General features: G+C 40.2%; 1 protein-coding gene across 3 annotated transcripts in view; it reads right to left on the bottom strand.

Annotated features, from left to right (window-relative positions):
* SMAD9 (SMAD family member 9) overlaps positions 1–24244 on the bottom strand; it is a 48246-nt gene that overhangs the window by 5557 nt on the left and 18445 nt on the right. For 2 of the 3 annotated variants that reach the window (XM_020783842.3, XM_078389972.1), the window contains exons 2-6: positions 20548–21098; positions 11343–11594; positions 7900–8037; positions 3918–4139; positions 1795–2051 (exon numbers count right to left, since the gene is read on the bottom strand). In XM_020783842.3, coding sequence (XP_020639501.3) covers positions 1795–2051; positions 3918–4139; positions 7900–8037; positions 11343–11594; positions 20548–20959 — 1281 coding nt within the window. In that variant the 5' untranslated portion in view covers positions 20960–21098. The remainder of the gene's footprint in view (positions 1–1794; positions 2052–3917; positions 4140–7899; positions 8038–11342; positions 11595–20547; positions 21099–24244) is intronic. The other variant, XM_072993794.2, reaches the window with a different exon arrangement.

The raw sequence follows: 24244 nt of genomic DNA, 5'->3' as shown, positions 1-24244 counted from the left end.
TGAAAAACCACTCTAGGAGATTTTGTCATTTGAAACTTTTTCACAGAGGACTAGCAGTCCATACAGGTGATTCACACAGATAAGCAGATTAGAGAATTTGATGCCAGTGGTCATCACTGAACCAAAAGACTACCACTCATTCCCAAAGTTCAGATATGACTACAGGGCAAATGTAATGGCTCAAGCAACAAAGAGCATAGTATTAACTTAAAGATTAAAGAGTTTCAGTTGGCATAAACTTTCTGCATGCCACTTCTTCAGAAATATTACAAGAAAAAAAATCCTGAAAAAACTATTTTCACATGAATTACCAGAACTGGCCAGCAGATGGAAACTCTGCTATGAATACAGTTGTGCCTTGACTTACGAACCAAATTGGTTCCGGAATGCTGGACGTAACTCAAAATGGTTGTAATCAAAGCACCATTTCCCATTGAAATCCATTCAAATGTAATTAATCCATTCTGGCCGAAGGAAAAAAATAACAACAAAAAATCACTGCAAGACCCATTGGAAATGCGATTAATCCCTTCCAGCCGAACGGGGGGGGGGGGGGAGAAAAGCATCAAGTGTGCAAGACCCATCGGAAATGCAAAGAAAGCAAAGGAAAAAGCAAACAGAGCACATCAGAAATGCAAAGAAAACAAAGGAAAAAGCAAATGGAGTACAGTACATTGGAAATGCAAAGAAGGAAACTGAGCACATCAGAAATGCAAATAAAACAAAGGAAAAAGCAAATGGAGTACAGTACATTGGAAATGCAAAGAAGGAAACTGAGCACATCAGAAATGCAAAGAAAACAAACAAAAAACCAAACGGAGCATATCGGAAATGCAAAGAAAACAAACAAAGCACATTGGAAATGCAAAGAAAACAAAGCAAAAAGCAAGAGAAGCATGCAAGACCCATCAGAAATGGGGAAACGGCCCCAAAAAAGCAACCAAACCTCCCAAGACCCATCGGAAATGGGGGGGAACCCCCAAAACAAACAAACCCCCAAGACCCATTGGAAATGGGAAAAAACACTCCCAAAAGCAACCAAACCTCCCAAGACCCATCAGAAATGGGGGGGGGAAGCAACCAAACCCCCAAGACCCATCGAAAATTGGGGGGAACCAACCAACAAACAAATCCCCAAGACCCATCACAGCACAGAAACATAAACCCCCCAGCCCAAAATCACGCTGCAAAAACACCCAGAACCGTTTTTAAAAAGCAGAAAGCACCACTTTCCCTTACCAGGAAGCCTCCTCCGATCGCACACCCTCTAAAGAGCTACAAAGAAGCAGCCTCTTCACCATGAGCAGTTAGCAATTTGAATTTCCTGCCTTTTTGTGTTCGTAACTGGAAGTTCTGGGCGCAAGTTGAAGCTAGATTTTGCGGCCGGAGCTGGTCGTAACTCGAAATGGTTGTATGTCAGGACGTTCGTAGGTTGAGGCATCACTGTACTTGTTAGTGAAAAATAAATGGCATGGTCTCTCACACCCTCTACTGTGCAGTTCTGATAATGCATGTGAAAATGGTTTTTCTTTTTCTCCTTTTACTATGATAGGTAGGTAGATATGTAGGCAGGCAGGCAGGCAGGCAGGTAGGTATGTAGGTAGATAGATAGACAGATTTCTCTATTATCCATGTTTTCAGTATTCATGGGGGGGACTGGAACCAACCCGCAGTAGGATATGGGGGGTTACACTGTATTAGTTAAATAACTTATTTTAGTCAACCACAATCAGACAATGCTCCCACAACTGTCAGTGCAAATGGGAAGAACAAGGAAAGAAAACAAGTCCTTACTTTAACAAAGCTCATCCGGATGGTACACATCTTGGTTAGCTCATACACCACCTCAAATCCATGGTTTACTGACTGGGCAAGCAACTGAGCAAAGAGCTGGTTGTTGAAAATCTTCAAGCTGCAGCCACTGGGAATCTTGCAGACCGTAGCTGGGTGGAAACCGTGCTGATAGTTACAGTTGCGGCTCTGTACAAAAATGCTGCTGTCACTCACACACTCTGCGTATACCTCTCCTCCAACATAATACAAGTGAACACCTTTTTTTAAAAAAAAAAAGAAAGAAAGATAGAATCTCAAAGGTAAACATCTGCAGCATTCAGCACAGATTAAAGCAAGTTTTACCACCTTAAAATAACATAAAACACTCATGATATATATCATTACACACCAACAGTGTGCTACATTATGTATGTAACACAGAATTGGTGCTGCAAGAAAGTTTTCATGGAAAAAAGGGCTATCAAAGGTTATGTTGCCCATGTATCAACTTCAGTACAAGTTGCTTAAGAATGTGAATGGTAGGTTGCTTTGTCTTGCCTGTAGGATTCACAGAGCACGTGGCTCTTATTCACTGTAAACACAGAATACTGAAATAGAAAGGTCTGTTCCTGTGGGTGATTTCATAGTTCTTATGGATTTACTATCCCAAAAGCACAATCCTATAATCTGTGCTTGAGAGTCAGTTTTAGTCGTGGGCATTTTACCCAACCATTCTGCCAAAGTTCCTTAGCTTCTTAGTACAAAGTGATCCAGTGGCCTTGCTGTTTATTGATTCTAACAGAGAACTTACACCTCTGTGCACAACACAAGCTTTGTCAGAAATGGTATATCTGAAATTCCAGTTTCCTAAATCAGCACCTGGGTCCTGTGCTAATTTCACTCCTGTTTCCTCTTTTTCATCCCTTCCTTGCATATAATCCTTTTGTTATTAAGAGGCTCCTCTTTTTTTTTCACTTATGTAGTAGCATCACTACAAATTGGATGAAAATGAGATTAGTTTTCAGACATCCCAGCAGGCCACAGACAAGCCACTTGCAAAGTTATGCCTTATTTACACAAGCCACAGAGCAAACTTAGCCTGTGTATGTTTGCTACACAATGTTTGTTTTGATTGCACCTAAACACCCTCTCTGGCGCAGAGATTGTCCTTCGCCCTGGTTTAATCCAGAGCTGCGATCAATGAAGCAAAATAGGAGAAGGCTAGAGTACATATGGAGGCAGAACCCAACGGAAAATAATCAAATAGCTGTCAGGATCACAACTCACCTCTACCAATCTATGGTGAAGGCTGGTAGTCGATCTTACTTCGCTGTCCAGATAAGCAAAGCCTCTAACCAACAGGCAGAACTTTTCTGTATAGTCCGCGATCTATCTGCAGTTGGCCATAGTGACTGGCCTCCCACTAGCATCTCACCTGACCAATTTGCAGCCTTTTAAAAATCAAAAGTGGAGGCCATCCGCCAGGATCTTACCCCTATTTGAAAACAGTGGATCGAGCAGAGACGTCCAGCCTTGGAGAGACTTAACCATTTTCAGCCTGTGATGTCAGACATGGGGGACAGAGTGCTTGACTGCTATCATGCCACCACCTCATCCCTTGACCCTTGCCCGGCCTGGCTAATCAAAGCAGTCAGGTCTATAACATCTGAATGGGCTATGGCAATAATTAATGGGCCTCTCCAGGATGGCAAGGTTCTCTTTGGTCTAGGTGGGTGGGATAAAAATCCAATAAACAAACAAACAAACACACACACACACACTGGGGAACCCTTTAAATCTATGTACATATCCAAGGCTGAACATCTATTGATGAAAGTAACAAATTTATCACTATAAACTTTAAGTTATGCTCAATGGGAATGGAAGAGAAGGTGATTTCCTATCCACTCATGTCCTATATAAATCAGCCCTTTTTTGTATAAGTAAAATATTTGCTTGTGTTATCCTTGTGTTCTTTTTTTTAAAATAAATGTATGATGGTAACAGACTATACATTCCAATGCAGACATTTCTTTTTAAAGGGCATATGAGTTAAACAGGTTTTAAATGTTTACATTTCCAGATCGTAAAATGCTTCCCAGCAGTACTTCATGTCATTTGCAATAAGTTCTACTTGCACTTACCCTTTCCTATATGTCTCCTGGTGTTTTCGATGGTAGAGTTCCTATTTACATTAGACAGCAATCCAAGGCAAAACCTGTTCTTATTGTTTGAAGGATCTGTAAAGCCATCGATAAGAATACTTCGAGAAGAGGCCTGAAAAGTTTCTCCTACTCGATTATTGAGTTCATAGTAAGCTACCGAGCACCAGTGCTGTGGTTCCTCATAGCAAACTGGTCGGAAGTCTGAAACGAGAGAATCCCAAGGTGAAAAAGAATGCAAAGGGTAATGAAAATAAGAACACAATTGCTGCTTCTTCATTCCAACAAAAATAACCAGACACATAAGTTGCCGGGAGAATGCTTCTATGATCAACTCCATAAAGACTCTATTATGTTTTCCAACTCCTCCCATGCTGTCTAGTATTTCAAAAGATTGTCAAAATATTGTCAAGACATCTTAGATATTCTCTAAACCTTTAAAGCAAAACACACAAGGAAGGGGGAACAGGCTGGCTTCTAAATTTTCTCATGACTTCCACTGCCTTCTAAGCATGGAGAGGGATGAATATGGAGAAGAGAACCTGCTACTTTCTTGGGAGGGAAAGAAGAAGGTTACTCTCCAGGTGAACTAGAACACTGGAACTAGAACTTCTTGTACAAGAGACTCTTCCTTCACACTAATGAATCTCCATGCACACAAGGCAACCAAAGCAGGGACATGGTGGTAAGGCTACCAGACCCCTTTCTTATCTGTCAACTGTGCACAAGGTAATAAGCCCAAATAGGGCTTATATAGCTTAACAATTAGGGAATGGAGGGAGCAATGTAAGCCTTTACTGGCCGAAAAATATAGTTTTTAAGAAGTGTACAAACTTGGTGGGCTTTTGGTTGGCCAAAATGCAAAAATGACCCTGGAGGCTGCATGTAGTCCACAGGGCACATTTTTCCTACTCCTGATCTAGTGCATGTTAACTATGTAGGAATGTCATGTGTTTCAGGGATTAACCAGATTTCTATATGGCTATATAGAATTACCATATTTTTCACTCCATAAGGCTCACCAAATTTTTAGGAGAAGAAAACAGGAAAAAAATAACCTGGGAATTTCACCCTGCTGGGCCAGTGGGGGTGAGGGTGGGGGAAGCCTCCAAAGGGTCCGAGAGTGCCTTTCAGGTCCTGGAGTGCTGTCCTCTGAAGATGCCAGCCACAGAGACTGGCGAAACGTTAGGAAGAACAACCTTCAGAACACGGCCAAAGAGCCCGAAAAACCCACAACAACTATTTTTTCCTGTTTTCTTCTCCTAAAAATTTGGTTAGCCTTATGGAGAGGTCCGTCTTATGGAACACACCCTAGGACCCTTGGGAGGCTCACCCTGCCCCCCCCCGCGGGGCCAAAGGGGGTGAAATCACCACCTTCAGGGACTCTTCTGAAACTTCCCAAGCCTCAAAAGAGTCTGAGAAGGTGGTGATTTCGCCCCCGCTGGCCCCATGGGGGAGTGGGCAGAGCCTCCCAAGGGTCCTGGAAGGCAGACTCGGACCCTTGGGAGGCTCCTCCCCACCCCCACCCCTGCATGGGGCCAGTGGGGGCGATATCACCAGCTTCGCTCCATAAAATGCACACACTTCCCCCCCCATTTTTTTGGGGGGGGGAAGCGTGTCTTAGAGAGAGAAAACTATGGTAGCTCTACAGAAGCAGTTCTGCCAAATGTATCCATATGTGCATAATTACAATCTCCACCTTGTGAGTCCAGACACCACAGCATGAGATTTTCTGCAGCCACCGTGTTGCTACCAGTTGACCAACTCTACCTTAAGTTTGCATTCTCTGCCATGAAGTGGGTCTGATCTTTCTGGACATATATTTAACATATTATTTTCATTTTCTAACTGTCAACTATTCTAGCATTATTGCTGAAGTTAAATGGTGGTAACTCTGGCAGTACACAGATGTACAAGCAAGTATCAAGCATTAAATCAAATTGACCAATCCTAAACTACAAACAAAGCAGTCTTTATACCATTCCAACTGTATGTTGAAAACACTGAATCCCCTGAAAACTTCAGCTTGCTGAGCTGAGGCACTGAAAAGGGTATTCACAACTTTAGTAGTTCTTGGAAAATTGGTAGACAGAAAAACAAAGTTACTGAAGAATCACAGTGCATTACAAGAGATAGTGAAAACCTAATTATCTATGCATAAACATGGTGCATTCACTTTCTGTTGTAGGATTTTGGAGAGGCCATATACTCCCACACTCCTTTTTAAGGTACGACAACATGCTAAAATGAGGAAGTACACTTCTGTATCTCTTACTTATATATAATGTTACTAACAATTCTGCTCACTGTATCTCAAAAACAATGTCAAAGATTCAAGGAGTAGACACAGAAAAAGTCAACTAAATAATTTATTTGTATGTTATCTCTGTAAGGCAGTGGTTCCAAACCTTGTCCAATCTAGGTGTTCTTGAACTGCAATTCCCAGAAGCTTTTGCCATCAGCTGGCTGGGGTTTCTGGGAATTACAGTCCAAAAAAACTTGGGTTACCTAAGGTTGTGAACCACTGCTTTAAGGTATAAACGTAAATAAGACATTAAGCCATAATCAGGATCAAGAGCATCACAAAAGAGAGGAGTTGCTCCGAAGTTTTTTAGTTTGGGCAGGGGAATGGAAATGGAAGGAACCCGCTATGGAAAGGTCAAGCAGCAAATGCTCTCCCTCTCAAAATGCAAGATTTAAGTGTTTGCAATACTGACGGTCACAGGTCACTTTGTTGGGCTGATTTCAGTTCAGCTGTTCTGAGACTTTTCCAAAGAAATATCCATGTCAGTCTGTCTGAGCATCTTGGTAAAATTACAAAGGCCAGGGGAGAGGTGAGGGCAGGGTGGGAAGGCAAAAATATTGTGGCACTTTAAAGCCTAACAAAATTATTTCAAGAAGAGCTTTCATGAATCTATGGGTCAGGCTGAAAAAGGGTGACTGGCCCAAGACCTCTTAGCAAGGGTTTCATGGCTTAGCAAATCTCCAAAGTCCCATGGCCAACATTCCAGTCACTACTACACATGTAAGATGATGCACGGAAGCCCACGGGAGCAGGAAGACTGAAATTACATTTTAGGTCTTGCCCCATAAGACTGCAAAAAAGATGAAGCTTGGCAATACGTGCCCTACTGATGTGGCTGCAAGAGCTGAAATAAGGACTAACAGAAGAAATGAATTTTGGTCAACAAAAGCTCAGTCTGAACTAGGAGAAGTGTGGACTGAAACCATAGATATAATTAGAGAAGAATGTGAAAAAGCAACACCTGTAATAAAAATAAAAGAAAACTTTAGATGGATGATAGAACACTTAAAATCGTCAAGGACAGGTGAGAAGCAAAAGTAAAATGTGACAGAAAAATGGTCAGAACGCTGAATGCAATTTTTAGCAACTGTCAAGACAAAGAGAAATATTACAATATCCAGTGTGAGGAAACACAAAACAACAAAGAGAAAAAAGCAAGGGATCTCTTTCATAAGATCAAAGAAATCTAAGGGAAATATACGTTTAAGTTAAGAATGCTGAATGACCAATTAGAAAGCACAGTATCTAACCAGGTAAAAATAAAGAGAAGGTGGAAATAGTATACTTTCAATGTGAGTGTGGCGAAGATAAATTTGGGAAAAGATAACTCATATATACCATCTCCAGCTCACTGGATGAAAGAGGGGAATATAAATGCAATAAACAAATATACTTGATCTGCGTTCTAAGCTGAGGATACAGCAAAGTCTTCAAACAACTTGGGCAATAGGAAACCTACCATTATTTTAGTCGTACCAGTAGAACTAATCCAAGGACATTCTGGAGTAAGTAATACGAAGACGTCCCCTGGAAGCACTTTTGTAAAGATTCAGTTTTAATGAAGGTTATAGATTTGAGATATTTCTGACAGAGAACTGTCAGACAGACACTGCCCAAATCTTTCCCATGTAAAATAATACAACTCAAGTATTTACATACGTTCAGGTTCTTCATCGGCAGATTTACCTCCACTGGGCAACGACAGCACTAACTGAGTGTCTGCAATTGTGTGTACAGGGTGTCCATCGTGGTTTCCTGTTGTTTCTCTTGCATTGTAAGGTGGAGGTGGCGTTTCAACTAGAGGAAAGAAGAAGGGGAAAAGCTACTAATTTTGGCATTTCATAGTTTCTATTTCAACTAACGCATCATATCATCAATCCACCCATACCAATGTTCCTGTTAACAGAGATGCCTCTCAGACCAAAAAAATGAGGTAAATATACCATGATCATACAAAGGCAACACAGTAGTTTTCTGAACTAACCATTGCTGGTTTAAAAGGCTATGGGGTTTACATTCATCCTTGCATCACTAAATAATTGTTCTTATCAGAGGAATTGAGGTTAGCTATCATGTAATACCAATTTTAAAAACAAAAACAAAATGACCTGGGTAATCTGGAATAATACAGATCTCCCAGGCTAATGTTTTTCTCAGGTAAATGGAAAGGAAGCATTATTACTGCTGGAGTTTGTAAATACATTTAACTATATTTAGATGTTCTACACTAAAATGAATATTTGGCCCTCTTTCTACTCTTTTACTCCATGGATAAGACAGACAAGAGGCTTCCCTATTTGGAAAGTCACCCTTGACAAACGGCAGTGGGACAGAGTTAGCCAGTTCATCCTCCACCTATATAGGTTACACAACAACAGGCCTAGCTGAGGCTGGAAGGAGGTCCCAATCTAACCTTTCAGAATTCTAGGAGTGTCAACAACTATACTGTATAGGCAAGGGCAACCCAGAAGACAAAAAGCTTTCTCTCACAAGACTGTCACAAAAAACGTTTAGCACACAGTTATATATGAGTATACTGTTTGCTGATTTCTTAAAGAACAAGAAAGAACACAGTATAAGTGTAGTATTTTTACAGTGAAGGGAAGTATGCAGTAGAGTTTCCAAAGACTCTCTGCATATGAAGAATGCACACAGGTTCTATGCCTGTAACTCAGCTTCACCTCAACAAGACATAAAACAAGACTTACTTGCCTATCGGAAATTGCTTTTATAGCTGTTAAGCCAGTCATGCTATGCAGTCAATACTTTTAAAGAGAAACAACACAGGGAACATGCTACAGTAGTTTAGAAGTTTAGCATTTTGGAGCTGCATGTGTCTGGCTATTGTTGAAACAAGACTGTTGGAATAGGATAGATCTTTGGCCTAGCCTAGGGAAGTAATTCTTCTGTCTGAAAACAAGGGTGGGGTGACACCCTTATCAGACCACTAAAATCCCACACACAGGCATTAACTTTTGAGTCCCTGGGAGTCCTCATTAGCCTAGGCATTACAAAACCATAAGGGTAGGGGTGGTACAGAGCCTCTATAATGTCCAGCCTGATGAAAAATTCTGGAAGACTTAAAAATCTCATCTGTTCTTGAGATTTTAGTTGAATAAAAGTACTGCCTACCCTTGTTTACAGATTTGTAGAAGAGTTTTGTCTTTCTTGTAATTCTTCTATTTTTTCACTAGAGCAGGAGGATATCTAAGACACTCAGGTCACAACATCCACTGGCATTACACTGATTAGAAGCTTACAAATGACAACAAACCCACATGTATGGAGATTCTTTCTCTTGTTATTGAAGAGCACTACTGTAGCAATGTTTCCCAGGTTGCCTTTGATCCCCATAACTTCAAATGCACAAGCTTTCATGGATTATCACAGTAATACAAATTGTCAATGTCAAAAGTGTATGTACTATTTTTAATAGCACAAACAACCACAGAATCATGGAATGGTAGCTTTGGAATGAGTCTAAACTCCTATCAAAAAAGGACATCCAGAGCTGAAGCATTCCTGATAGATGGCCATCCTACTTCTGTTTAAAACCCTCCAATGAAGGACAGTCCACTACCTCCTGGTGTAGTTCATTTCATTATCATGTAGTACTTACTCTCAGGAAGTTCTTCCTAATGTTTATTTGAAACCTCCTTTCTTGTAGTATGAATCCATTACAGCAGTCAACAAACTTGCTCTACCTACTATGTCATAGCCCTTCAAACATCTAAAGATGGCTATCATATCACCTTGCCTTTTCTTTTCCAGGCTAAACATGTCTAGCTGCCTCAAACATTCTTCAAAGGGCATGGTTTCCAACTCTTTTGCCATACATGTTACCCTCAGCCGGACACGTTCCAGTTTGTCAGTATTTTTCTTAAACTGTAAGGTCCAGAATTACAGTGGGGTCTCTACTTAAGAACTTAATCCGTATTGAAGGTGGTTCTCAAGTTGAAAAGTTCTTATGTTGAATCTGCATTTCCCATAGGAATGCATTGAAAACCATTTAATCCGTATCTGCTCTTTTCCGTCCATAGAAACTAGAGTGGAACCTCTACTTAAGAACTTAATCCGTTTTGGAATGGTGTTCTTAAGTTGAAACGTTCTTAAGTTGAAGCAAAATTTCCCATAGGAATGGACTGAAAACCAATTAATCCGTTCTGGCTGTTTTTTTGTTATGTAGAGGTGCGTTCGTACATTGAAGCATTAGTTCCCATAGGAACTAATGCAAAGCTGGTTAATACGTACTCTGCCACTAGCGGGAGATTTTTTTTTTTTAACCTAAGATGACCTAAGGTTAAAAAAAGAGCAGGAAAGGTTTTTTTTCCTGTTCTTATCTTGGATTTCTGTTCTCAAGTAGAAACAAAATTTAGCAAATGGAGCTGTTCTTAAGTTGGATTGTTCTTAAGTAGGGACGTTCTTAAGTAGAGACCCCACTGTAGACACTCTATTCTAGGTGAGGTATGGCCAAAGTAGACTACAGAAGTACTATTACTTCCCTTGATGTGGACAAAACACTTCCGTCAAGGCAACCAGCTATTGCCTTTGTTTTGTTTTTGATGCTGAATCATGGTTAATTTTACTAATTTATTGGCCGAAATCCAGGAAGAAATCGCAAGTAGAGTAGGCCCATTGAATCAATGGAACTTACAGAGGAGCTCAGGTTGGTTCAGTGGGCCTGCTCTAGTTGCAGCTTATCACTGGGTTTCAGTCATTGGTGCAGAATTCTGTACTCTGTACAGAGAAAATCACTATAAAACCGTGATAGGAAAAGTGTGGAACACAGAATTACCCCTAACCACCTTCATTTTTGTCTAAAAAGCCCCTTTGTGCTTTTTTTGTGACTTCCAGCCACTTATAGTTTTGGAAAACAGCCCCCGCCCCACTAAAATGAGATAGGGCGGGTTGAAAAAGTGCCAGCCCCCCTCCCCTTTACACTACAGAATACAACATCCTTTTGAGGGGGAGAAAAAAACTGGGTGTGTCAGGAGTGTAGCTTTCTGGGGCGCAAGGGAAAAGTGTGGCCACCAGGCTTCTGAAGTACACCCATTTTAATGACACACTGGAACAATGTTCAGGTTAGAGAGGTTATTTCTTACCTGTGAGCTGATAGGGACTTCCTGGTGCAGAACTTCCTGGGGAGTCAGGGTAGCTCAGACTGCTAGATGACTGAGAATACATATTGGGTGATGTGGGGAAAGGGGTGCAGGGAGGCTGCTGGAAAGACTCGGGGTAAGTAGCATTGTGAGGCATCAGCGGTTCACTGTGAAGGGATGTGTTCCGGAATTTGGCAAGGAGACTGAGGTGTGGGTTGAATTCACTATGCCTTGGAACCAGGACTGGTGGCAACACTAGAACAAGAGGGGGGGGGGAGTATAGTTTTAGTAGTTGTTAGCAACACAAGCTGTTTCATAGCAGGTCTTCGTCTATCTTGCATAGTACTGTATTATCTGCTTCAGACCCAGAAAATAAAGTGTCAGAATCAATGTACCCTCTAATTTTCTGCCTTGCTAGGCAGGTCTCCACCTGTCGCATGCACAACTCCATCCTGTAAGCACGCATGACTCTGTCCCCACATGCAGGGTTCTGTCTCAACTGGAGCCAAAGGGGTTTGATTACTACTGCTGCGCAGAGGAAGAAGAAAGCTGCATGGAGCGAGGTGGAGTCGTGCACGGGCACAGATTAGAGGGAACCTTGGATATAACTGATTAACATTACGCTTGATGATACATTTTTTAAAGCTGAAAAGGGCTCACAAAATGTAATGTTTGAAGAAGAACAGTTGATAACAAACATTAATGGAAGCTGTTAATGGAAGTCTGATTTCTTAACTACATTAGTTTTCATATCCCTTCTGCAGAAGGCATGTTCCAATTCATACCAGTTCTACTAGGTTCAATGGAACTACTCATGGAAACAATGTAAGCAATGTTTCCTCTAAACTGTGTGGCCATGCACTGCTGCATCAATGCTGCTCACCACATCCAATATTGCCATCCATTTGGTTTGGGTTGCAGAAATTTACAGGGAATGTTAAGTGTAAGCATTTGCTGACAGTCCAACCTTGTATTTTAATGCATAGGTTACAAGATCTCAGAACTGGAAAAAGTGATAACCTTAGGAACCAGAGGTTTATATTATATTTTTATTGCATTTCTGGACTGGGTGGGATTTGACTATTTTATTTACGTTTACCATATTGCTGGAAACTGCCCAGAGTAGTGACAAGTCTACTAGATGGTGTGGTTGGAATGAATGAACAAATGAATGAATAAATAAATGTGATTGACTAAACACAATATTCAGCAGTACAGATGATTTAAAGGCTCCTCAGGAATCTTCATCTCTCTCTATGACTAGAAAGAAACAATGGGTGAAATTCTTAGCAAAGCAGTTGAGTAGATGCACTGAACCAATGGAGATTTTAAGAGTCAACTCCTCCATAAGTTTCACTGGTTCAAATGTGCCTACTCTAAGTACTACTTACTGCTGGGAAATATTGGTTATTCCCTTTGAGTTAGAACAGTAAAAATGTGGAGATCAGTTCAGTTTCACCACCATCCCCTCTCATAGCGACTAGCACTTTATGTGTTAAAAATCATTCTGGAAGTACTTAAATTAGGGGGGAAAAAGTATCTTTACTTACAGTTGCAATCAGCAGTTACAATCAGAAGAGTAAAAAGAAAACAAAATGAGGAATTGGTGTCTCTGCCATGTTGGAGAGACATCTTCCATGTCTGCTACATGGTGAAACGTCAGAGGAATACACTAACAAAGAAAAAGGAAGTGAACCAAACAAACATGAAGAGAGGAGGATCAAGTCAGAAGTGGGGAAATATGTTAGGGGAAAGCAGAGAATCCCTTTAGGGCCTAAAGGCTTCCCTCACACTGATACACAGGATGCAAGATTATTATTATCTCAACACTGAAAGTCACAGCTAGAATAGACCTAATTCTATTAGAACTTATAGAGGAGTTTGCTCAATGAATTCCCACTGGCTCAACACATCTACTCTAGTGTAACATATTGCAGTAAACAACAAGATTTCAGCCAGAGTAAGCTGTTAGATGCAACTTGTTTAATTCAGTTTTTATTGGCACAGGGAATCCCATGAGTTTGACTCACATTTTTTAAGAAGTCTGTATTCATAGACTTCAGATGCAAAAATCTCTAAGACCAAAGATAAAATCATTTCAAATTTCAATTTTTTAAAAAGTATTACCAAAGTGTACTTATTATTGTTACCATATTCTACAAATTGTTTAATGCAACCGTCCTAATTACATTGCCAGTAATTTGCCAGGCTTCAAATCACAATACATAAAATACACAAAAACATGTCATGGGCAAAACTATTTCCAGGTAAGAGGTGAAACAGGAAAATTATTCACTTTTGTAGTAGGCAGTACACATGTTCTAATCCGATCATCAAAGGAGAGCATACCACGGCAGCATTCAGGAAACTTTCCGACCTTTGCAGGGGGGCTTGGAACTGATTCCCCATGGAAATTATAGTCCTCCTGCATCTTCAAAAGAATAACTATCTATGGTACACCTAAAAAAAAAAATCTGGTGCCCTGAATTTTCCCAGAGTTCAGAGACATTATTAGATCTTTAAAGGGCAACATATGTATCTCAAAAGTCAGGTGGAGTTATTACAGAATATTGTAACACTTTTTCTGCCGTTTTGTTAACTATGTTAACAGATGTCATCAAAAATGCTTGTTGGCCTTTTGGAGCAAAGTATATACAGTATTTGCTGAAATCTTGTTCCGCAAAAGGCATACCTTTGAGAAACAAATTTACATAAGTTAATTAATAAAAAATATGTCTGCTCCCAGCCAGATCTGTTCATGATAACCGTTCTTCACAGGCAGGGCAGTTGAGGGCCTTGACTCCGAAGGAGGCCCGGAGGGAAAGAACAAGAAACTGGGCCTTCTCGGTGGTCGCCCCCTGCCTGTGGAACAACCTGCCCATGGAGATCTGTCTGGCACACTCGTTGGATGGGTTCAAACGAGCACTGAAGAATTGGATCTTCCATCAGGCTTTCCCTAAGCATTAAATTTTTGAGATCTCAGCCTCCCTTTTACCATCCTTTTTACCACCCTTTCATCATCCTTTTAACTATCTTCATAGCTATCTTTTTAATTTACCCTACTGGTTATCGTATTCATTTGAATGTATGTATTATTATTTTTTTAGCGTATTTTGATATTATGTTGTTTATCTTGTTGTTAGCTGCCCAGAGTGACCTTGTTGCCAGATGGTATGGGGTATAAATCCTAATCCTAATAATAATAGGGGCCATCGCTAAGCAATCGCTCTGGCGATGGCAAAAAGTCAATCGCTAAGCGATTTCCGTAAAACGGAGTGATAGCTAAGCGAGGCACCACTGTGATGTCATATCATGTCCGTTAATAAGGAAATATTGAGATCAAATACTTGGTATCATAAGTCAGATTACAAATCAAACAATAAGGTTCAAAGGTGGTGTTATTATCTATTTTATCTGGGAATAATGCAATCTCGTTATTTAGAGAGTTAATCACTTATGTTATTACTAATAGCACAAAGGGAATTTACACAAAGATGGAAAAGATGGTAAAGAATTGAGCATCAGATCCCAGTTGAATCCAGTGTGGTTTATAGCCTTACCTGAGAAACCTACAGATACTGTACTATGAAACTACTCAGAGGAGAATCAGACAGACATGTACCAGTGTGTGGTATCAGTTTACTGTGTTTGTTAACAGCAACACACCATGCTATGCATCAATGGTACAGAATAATTTTTAAACAGATGTAATATGACAGATTTTTTTAAAAAAAGATTTTAAGAAGTAAAGGAATGTTTTTAAAGAAAAATGGACTATTTGGGGAGTATGTCTCTCACTGATAGAATATAGGCTTCTGTGTGGTTTTTCTTGTCATTTTCTTCTTAACTGCAATTACCTAGACATTAAATATAATTAGCAAGGAAGATAACACCTATATAGACTTCTTAGCTTATGAAAATCCACCTCTAAAAAATTAGAGCTTTTGCATAAGTGTGCTACAAGATTTCATTATGCAGGAACTCCCTTCATAGAGCTCCTAAATTTGTGCTCCTTTATTTAATCCAAATGCAGCCAAAGAAGAGAAGTGCCAATTTAATGAGGGAAGCAATGTGGAATTTGAAGTACTCAACTTTTCCCCATAAACTATTTTCTTAGTCTAAATAATATCCTTCCCTGGGATGCTGCTATTATGAGTGAAGTAGGAAAATCTAGACAGAATATTATACTATATTAGCAAGTATCAATATTAAATTATGAAAACAAGGTGATGGCAAGAATATTGGCAACATTACTAAAATAAATGAAGGATAATGTTGCTGAGATTAAGTGCCTTCCCTAATGAATTCACCACTGTATCCACAGTTGATAAATTCAATAGGTCCCTCCATCTCTTTCTTTCTTTCTTTTTTTAAGGGATGTCAAAATTATTCATCACGTTTCACTGGAGAGGAGCAGTAGTCTTCCATATTAGCTGCCTAGACTGGTTGTTTTGACCAGATAGGCGGGGTATAAATAGAATGAATGAATGGATGGATGGATGGATGGATGGATGGATGGATGGATGGATGGATATTATTTAAAAAGTAAAAAGGCATGGAGATGCTCTTCCTAAGAACACAGGTAGCTTATGATCAGGGATGGGGAAACATTCCAGCCCACTTCAACCCATATATCTTGGAGGCAAATAACATTTGAGCACTGCTCCCCATACACTACCATATCACCATGAACACATCCAATATTGCCTAATTTTGGAAGCCAAGCAGGATCAGGCTTGGTTAGTATCTGGATTAGAGACCAACAGGAAATATCAGTGATCTACAAGAAGGGCTATGAAAAAATCAACCCTACATTCTGACAATATCTGCAGGGTCAAATATTTCCCAGCCCTGCTTTGGGCCATGTTGAAGAAAGAGAGCAGAGTGACCTACTATATCATACAGAGAATGGGGCCATGCTAAATTTATTTTTCAAGAACCTTGGAAAAGAAAGATTTCTTAGCACTACTGTCCTATCCATCCCTGTAAACCATCTGCATAATTACACAGATGTGAACAAAAGAAAGCCAGACCAAGAAGGAATGGACAGCCAGCTGTTCAATAAGGAGGGGAAGGAGGGAAACCACTGCCCTTTGTGGGATTCCCTCCCCCCTCATCTGAATCCATTAATACACACAGTTGTCCAGCTATCGGGCTGGATAAAGGAACTGTACATTCAGCAAACATTTATATGTACAATTCTATGAAAAGGCCAATATCCCGGTAGTGCCTCAGAAGATACAAAGGTTTTGTGATCAGTGTGAGTGCTCACAAATGGCTTGGCAATTCTCATAAAGTGCCTGACTCTGCTGAATATCAATCTTTCTCCCTTGTCTGCCAAAATACAGGTGGGGGATGGAAGATGCAACATTGGCTTTCTCAGATCCCTGTCACCCACTGTTTCTTACACCACCAAGGAAGTGCTAGGTCCTCAATGCTATGGGGCAGCACTTTCAGAATCAAGGGAAGCAAAATTCTGCTTGCAGAAGTGTAAAAAGAGGTGTTTATCTGAGCAAATACCACCATTCAAAAACAATTCCCTAAACAGCTAACAAAATATTGCATGCATTCAGTCTATTGCCTCCCACTACTGTACAGGAAAAGGTATGAAACAAAAGCTTCCTTTCCCTCCCCATCAACCTATTTGACAAATAGAATGTGCAATGTTACTCAGTTGCAAGTTGCTCATTATCTTAATCCTCAGTGATTAGTTGCAGAGATGTCTATGTAAATATCAAATTACAAAATATTTATGGAAAGGAACATAAATTAGATTTTATCAGACTGACAGATAAATAATTTTGGAAGAGATTAATCAGGAAATTGGATGTGCAATCTGCTATAGCATTTCAAGAACCCCTACAATGGGGTCAACTGCATTCCAACATACATTTTTAAATGCACAGAATTTGTTAAGACAAATTTACATGATTTCAAGATCTGGAGATACCTTCTGGTCACAATACTCCACACTTTTCTACCCCCACACTTTCTTCCCACACTGTCAGGGTGTAATCTCACTGAAGGGTATGATCTCATAACAACATGGAAAGCAAATGTACAGCATCAGCTATTCAGCTGATAGGCAATAGCCTAAGTCTAGAACAGTTCAGCTAAACTATTCTGGAACAGCCTTGTCCCCGATCAAGTACAGTGGTGCCTCGCTTAGCGAGTGCACCGTATAGCGATGTTTCCGTATAGCGATCCCTTTTTCGGGATTGCTATATGGAAACATACCCGATCTTCGCAATGGGGAAACCTGCACTGCGAAGATCGGGTATTGCGGCGGCCATTTTGGAGCCGCCGAACAGCTGATCGGCGGTTCCAAAATGGCCGCCGGAAGCCCGGAAATGGCTGCCGGCAGCCGTTTTTGCGCCCTGCCCTCGCTTAGCGAGGGCGCGAAAATGGCTGCCGGCAAGGGGAATCCTCACTGAACGGGTAAGTAAGCAAGGTATTGGAACGCATTAAACTAAGTTTAATGTGTTTCAATACGTTTCCCCTACCCGTTTAGCGACGATTCCGCATAGCGAGGGTTAATCCGGAACGGAATAACCTCGCTATGCAGGGCACCACTGTATTCCATATATTTTTCAAGGACTAAGGCAGTCAACTTGGGAAAACTTGAATGAGGGAGCACACTCAAAAAGTACTCTGTACGTTTTTATTATTTTTTATTTTTGGTCTCTCATCAACAGGACTCTCTATTCCTTTAGGGAGTGGGGACACAGAAATATTGCATGGCAACAAAGATAGAAGCTTCATAAGGGCCTCTCTCCCTCTCTTGCTTTGTAGTTAACTATCTTACAACAATTTATTATTAATTTTCCTGGGCACCAAGTTTGTACCACGAATGCAAATAGGTACTAGGGAAATGGGTGATATAAGCTTGGCAAATAGTGTCAGAGTAAAAAATGACTGAATGCTCCGTCCCTCAGAATGTTTGCTCTACCCAGTCTGATTCTCCCCATGGATCCTTTTCTGAATAAGGGAGGACACTTCATCATCTTTTTCTTGCATAATATCTACAGTAGCTCGATTCTCAGGGAAAAAGCTTTTTTTTAAAAAAAGCACACACCAACGTTTCAGCACCCTGGACAAGTCTGAGTATGAGAAAAGTTATAAGAGAGAGAAGTGCAGTCATAGACAAATAGAAACCAGCTGTTTACATATTCAGCCACAATCCAGACAACCAAAATTGCCACGGCTTTCAAAACAGAACAAACCTAAACAAAATTGAGGTTCCCCTTCTCCATGCAGTGCACATGTGAGCTTTTAAGCCATGACTCAAGATGGCAGCTGAACGTTGTGACTATAGGACAGATAACCAAGCCAAAAAGATAAGAATGTTGAAGGAGTTAATTTGAGCTGACTCACACTTGTGTCAAAGCAGTCATGTGTTCGTTTTACTAAAAGCAGAATCCAAAGCTCAATTCCAAACTTATCATTCTGCATACAAACCCACTTGGGTTGTTTGGCAACCCTGCAGTAAGCTGGCCTGCATGCTGTGCTAACCTGAATGGCAGAACAAGTGGTGCATCTGAAGGCCACGGATACCTTAATAACACAGATTTCATCTGGATTGTGTATTACTTTATACTGAGGAAGATAAAGCAGCCTCCCACAGTGTAAAATCTTTAAAGAGAGCTTGGAGAAAGCTATACAAAGGCCAAGTTGCTTTAAATTCTTTTCTGCAATAATATAGACACATTTAAGCTACATTTTGGCTGTAGTAGAATGAAATATAGTATTACTCCTTTTTAGTGTAACTACAGATTTTAGTTTACAACTTTCACATTTGGTGAAGCAGGACTGCCACATAGTTCAAAGGCTGCCTCATGGTGGGCATTCATGCTGCCTGCCTTGGAGATGTTAAAGATGGGATGAGGTGCACTCAAGGAGACAGCGTTCTATCCCATAAGCCAGCAGTTTATGGAATGCAGTGGTGCTTTTAAAAGTAACTATTTTTACTTACTTTTCAGAAACCTGGAAGCAGAGAGTTACATTTTTAAAACAGGCACTATAATAGCAACTAATTTACTGCAGGTGAAGGTGACCTGAAATAATAACTACAATCACCTTTAAAAGGTAATTTCCCAAGCTCTAAAGTTCCTTAGAGCAACAGATAAGATGGCTCATAGATCTCTAAGATCATGTTCATGTTACCTGTAAGTTAAATATGTATCCATCCTCTATTACTGATACTATATTCTGCCTTTCCATCAATGACCTTGGTGGCTCACATTACCCAAAGGTAGAAGTCAATATAAAACACACACTAAAAAGCAAATAATGCCAGTTCCAGTAATACAAACTAAGTAAATTCTATCCCTTTGAATGTTTTCAGTTCTCCCACCCTCCCTTTAGCTCTCACCTCCCCCCACTTTACTGTTCTCAGCTCCTCTGTAGACTAAGGCAACTCTGCCTAGAAGAGGTGGCCTCTGGCAAAAAACAGGGTCGACTTTCTGATTCAAGAGATCATAAAGAACATCAGCACAGGTAACAGCATCAAAGCCCACACATAACCTTTAGAAAAAAAAACACTGTATCTATTAGTGTCCCAGGAGAGGAAGATCATCACAAAGGTTTCTCACTTATTTAGTGCTCTAGGGCTGACATAGGATATTTATTTATTCATTTATTTAAAAATATTTTACTCCACCTTTCTCTTTAAAAGCACTCAAGGCAGTTTACATTATTAAAAGAAAATACTAACATTAACAACAATACTATACTAGTATACAAATACTAAAAACGATTAAACAAATACCATACTAAAAAGCATAAGAAACACCAAAACATATTTAAAGCAGTAAGGCATAACCATCTATTTCAAAAACCCCAGTCAGGCAGCAAATCATTAAGGGGGAAGCTTGTTTGAAGAATAAGGTCTTGGAAAGGACAGTAAAGATAAGGATAGCCTAACCTCCTGTGGGAGGGAGTTCCAAAGTCTGGGTGCAGCAACAGAGAAGGCCCTCTCCTGTGTATCCACCAAATGCATCCGTGAAGGTAGCAGGACAGAGAGAAAGGGCAATAACAACCATAAACTATAATCTCCTGTAGAAATCAGAATGTGAGGTTTCATAGCCTCACTAAGGAAGACAGAGTCTCCTCTCTCCTCATAGCTTTACAAAGGAAATAATTACAGAATACAAAACCAAATGCAGCAACAATCCTTCAACAAAATTATTTTTTAAGGCGACTGACTTACCTGGGGTTTCTACACGCCGATAATGATAAGGATTAATACACACTTCTTTCTGCTTTGAGCCAAATGGAAACTCACAACATTCCAGTGGTTTTAATTCATGGTGGGACTGCAGGTCGGGCCAACGCCATACTCTACAGTAAATGACATGCGGCAGGCCTTTGCGGTGAGACACTTGTAATCTTCCATCCAAAGAGCGCGGGATGGTGACACACTTGCTAGGCTGCCCAGGACAGCTGAGCGCTCTCTCGAGTTCTTCCATGGCACCCTTCTTTTTCTTCAGCTTCTTTACCAAGGAGTCAACAGCCTTTTCTGCCCACTTCTCCTCCTCATCTCCTTGTTTCCAGCCCAGCAGTCTCTTCACAGCTGGGCTGGTGAAGGAGAACAAAGAACTGATAGGGGTGCTGGAGTGCATATGAGCGAGCGAGACCCCAGATTCTGTTTCCCTTACTTTAAAAGAAGATCTGAGTACTGGGAGGCCCGTTGTCTTCAAAGTTAGGGTTTTCCATGCATGTCTTTATTTTGTCTCATCTGACTTCAAACACAGAGCATTTCTGTAACAACAACAACAAAAAAGCATCTTCAGTTTTAATTTAGGTCATTTTTCTTAAACTCTCCTTGAAACAGCTCCTTTTTGTTCCCTCCCTCCTTTCTTTTCATCTGGACAGATTTGTTTTTGGTGTTTATTTTTATGACTTGCTTTCAGTATCAGAGTCTAGGATAACAGCCAGACTTTCAAACAGTAGAAACATTGAACAGGAACAGGATGGCAGATCCTGCAGAACAAACATAACTCATTAAGTAAACTGCTACAAACACATTGTATTTATGCTTCTTCACTCAAAATCCAGAGAAGTGCCTAGGAAATGTCTCCAAAAGAGAGTGGAGTCAAAATTAGCAAGAAAACATTTATTCAAAAAACTGCTAAGTCCTCAGGATTGTGCATGAGGCAAAATGATGCTACCATGGCAGATGCTGTTGTTGCCGCTTGAAACAGCAGCAAAACTAACAAACAAAAACTCTCAAAAAAGCGTGGGGTGGGACCTGTGCTACTGCCAGTGCTAATGACAACCTACCCACAGGAAATTTTGTCAGAAATTATCTGCCCCTGAAAAAAAATCTGATGAAATATAGAGATCAAGACAATGACAATGACCTCATACAATGCACTACATGAAAAAGAGTATTAATTTGTACTGAAACTGATACTATTAGCAAAGCATTACAAGGATAAATTCCAGGATAATGTCAGCAGCAATAGTAACATTTCTTATGTGCCACCAGACTAGCTCAGACTTATGAAACCTTTGGCAGGTTTTTTTTTTAAAATATACAACGTGGTTTGTCATTCCCTTCTTCTGGTGCTACTCTAGAACTATACAGCTTGCCTGTAGCTATACAAGGTGGCTTATCAACTTGAGAGGCACCAGTAGAGAATTGCACTCCACAACCAAGTGATCCAAATCACTGAACTATCCAGCCAGCCAGCTCAATTAATTATTAGACTAGTATAAATCTATTAAAAATTTTACAATGTCTGATATTTGGTGCTGAAGTCTTAACTAGGAGGCTAAATACAATAGAGTGGCCTGCCTGAGAAAGGAAATTCCACAGGCTGAACAGAGATACAGAAAAGGCTGTCTTATACACTTCCCCATTCTACAAAAGTTCCTTAATGCATAGGCAAAGAAAAACCTTGGATTGTATGGGAAGGCAGCTGGTTAACAACAGATTTCCACGCTTTTAACACAGACACTCTATTCCAGCACTACAGGCTGAAAGTGGGTAGGGTTCTAATTGTGATGGGGATATAGAGGTGTACACCAAGTCCTGCCTCATCCAAATGTCAACTATATTGTTATGTGTTGAACATGAGCCTCTGATGAGATACTTGTGCACACATTCTGCCGAACACACAGTGCTTCTGAGTTCTAAGTTCTGCCTTATCAGCACCCCCAATCACAGGGCACGCTGTAAGGGCTTTCAACTCACAGCACTTACAAGCACTCTTCAGATATTCATGCCCAATGTACAAAGGTCTGATTGACACTGGCTGAAATCTAGTAATAAGTCACAACTAGAGAAGGTTCGTTGAATCATTGGGGATCTGATGAGTCAACTCCTCCATAAGTTCCACTGATTTAATGGACCGACTCTAGTTGCAGCTTACTACTGGATTTTGACCACTGGGTGGAACATGTATGTGTCTCCATCATGGTTAAAAACCTACTTTCAGGCTTTAGTGTGCATATGGCTGGAGGGACTGGATAATTTCAGGAGTTTTCTGAGATCCATGTTAGCTTCATTTCTTGTTAGTGAAGGCAAAAGAAGGAGAATATGACATGACTGTGGAATGCTCACCCTCCCTTTTATCCTTCTGCCCACAGCTGAAAACCCATCTTTTCAAGCAGGCTTTTAACAATCATGATTGAGTCCCTGGATGCCTTTTAAAAGTTAAGATAGTTTTGTAATGTTCATTTGCTTTTATTTCATTGTATTTTAATTAGTGTATGGTTTAATTGTTTTTCATTGTTTAACTTATTATGTTTTAAATTTTATTCTTTTTAATATTGTGAGCCGCCCTGGGTCCCCTTATGAGGAAGCTGGCTCATAAATAAAACAAATAAAATAAATGATGCTACCTCTTAAATGTATTTTAAAAGGGTACATACAAGACCACACACATCTAAGCCACATGTATTTAGGAATGTCCTTATGGAAAGAGCAGTTCTTATCTCTAAGAAACTACATACTGTAATGGTTAAAATATTTACACTAGTTTTCCTGATAAGCTTATGTAACTGCATAGCCAGGCAGTGACCAGATTCTAAAAACTAACATTTCCATTTAATAATATTGTCCTTAGGGACTTTTCCCTACTTCCCATTTTTCAGTAAGATTTAAGCAAACACATTTATCTCTTTCAGCCGGATTAAATAAGTCAGCTGTGACATCAGCATGATTCCATAACATTGTTATGGTTAGTAGGAGATAACAGGCCCAGTAGGAGATTAAAGGTCCAGTTTTTGTATTTTTGCAAAAATAGCCAAAGACACAGAATTAGGCAAATATGATTTGAAGGGAGGCAAGGGTAACTGTATTTCTCAGCTTTCCAAAACAAACATCTTAACTTTAAAATCTCAGTAACATCACAGCCTGTACAAAATTAATAGCTACTCAGAAATGTCAGATCACATATCAAACGGAATTATTCAAAGCCTTGCCACTAGCAGAGGATGCCTGATACAGAATATACTGTATTCAAAAACAAAGATGGTTGTACTGATCCAAGAGGAAAAACAAAAGCAGAAAACAAAATTCCATTTGAAGTACCTCTTCTTTGCAACCAGCTGAAAGGGAACAGAGGTAATGCACCCTTTTGCCACCTCCAGAATGCATCCTTGGGTGGGTCAGGGTAGGCAAAGTTTGGCTCAAGGGCTACCTGTGGCCTCTCCAACCTGACCCCCCCTTTTAAAAAAAAAGTCACAAAATGGTAAATGTTGTGGTAAACCACTCAGGGCAGTGGCTCCTCACTGAATGAGTGGTATAAAAATTAAACAAATAAACACATTTCACAGAGGAACTTCGGAGAGTACTATTTGTCATTTAAACATAATTCTCTCTCAGAGCTATTCTTGGTAAATCTACCCTGGGTGTCTGGGTTGCAATCTGCCATATTTGAGGCCAGTTTTCTCCCATG

This window comes from Pogona vitticeps, chromosome 3 (assembly GCF_051106095.1).
Source record: "Pogona vitticeps strain Pit_001003342236 chromosome 3, PviZW2.1, whole genome shotgun sequence".
NCBI lineage: Eukaryota > Metazoa > Chordata > Lepidosauria > Squamata > Agamidae > Pogona > Pogona vitticeps.
This window is presented reverse-complemented; position numbering and strand designations above follow the sequence as displayed.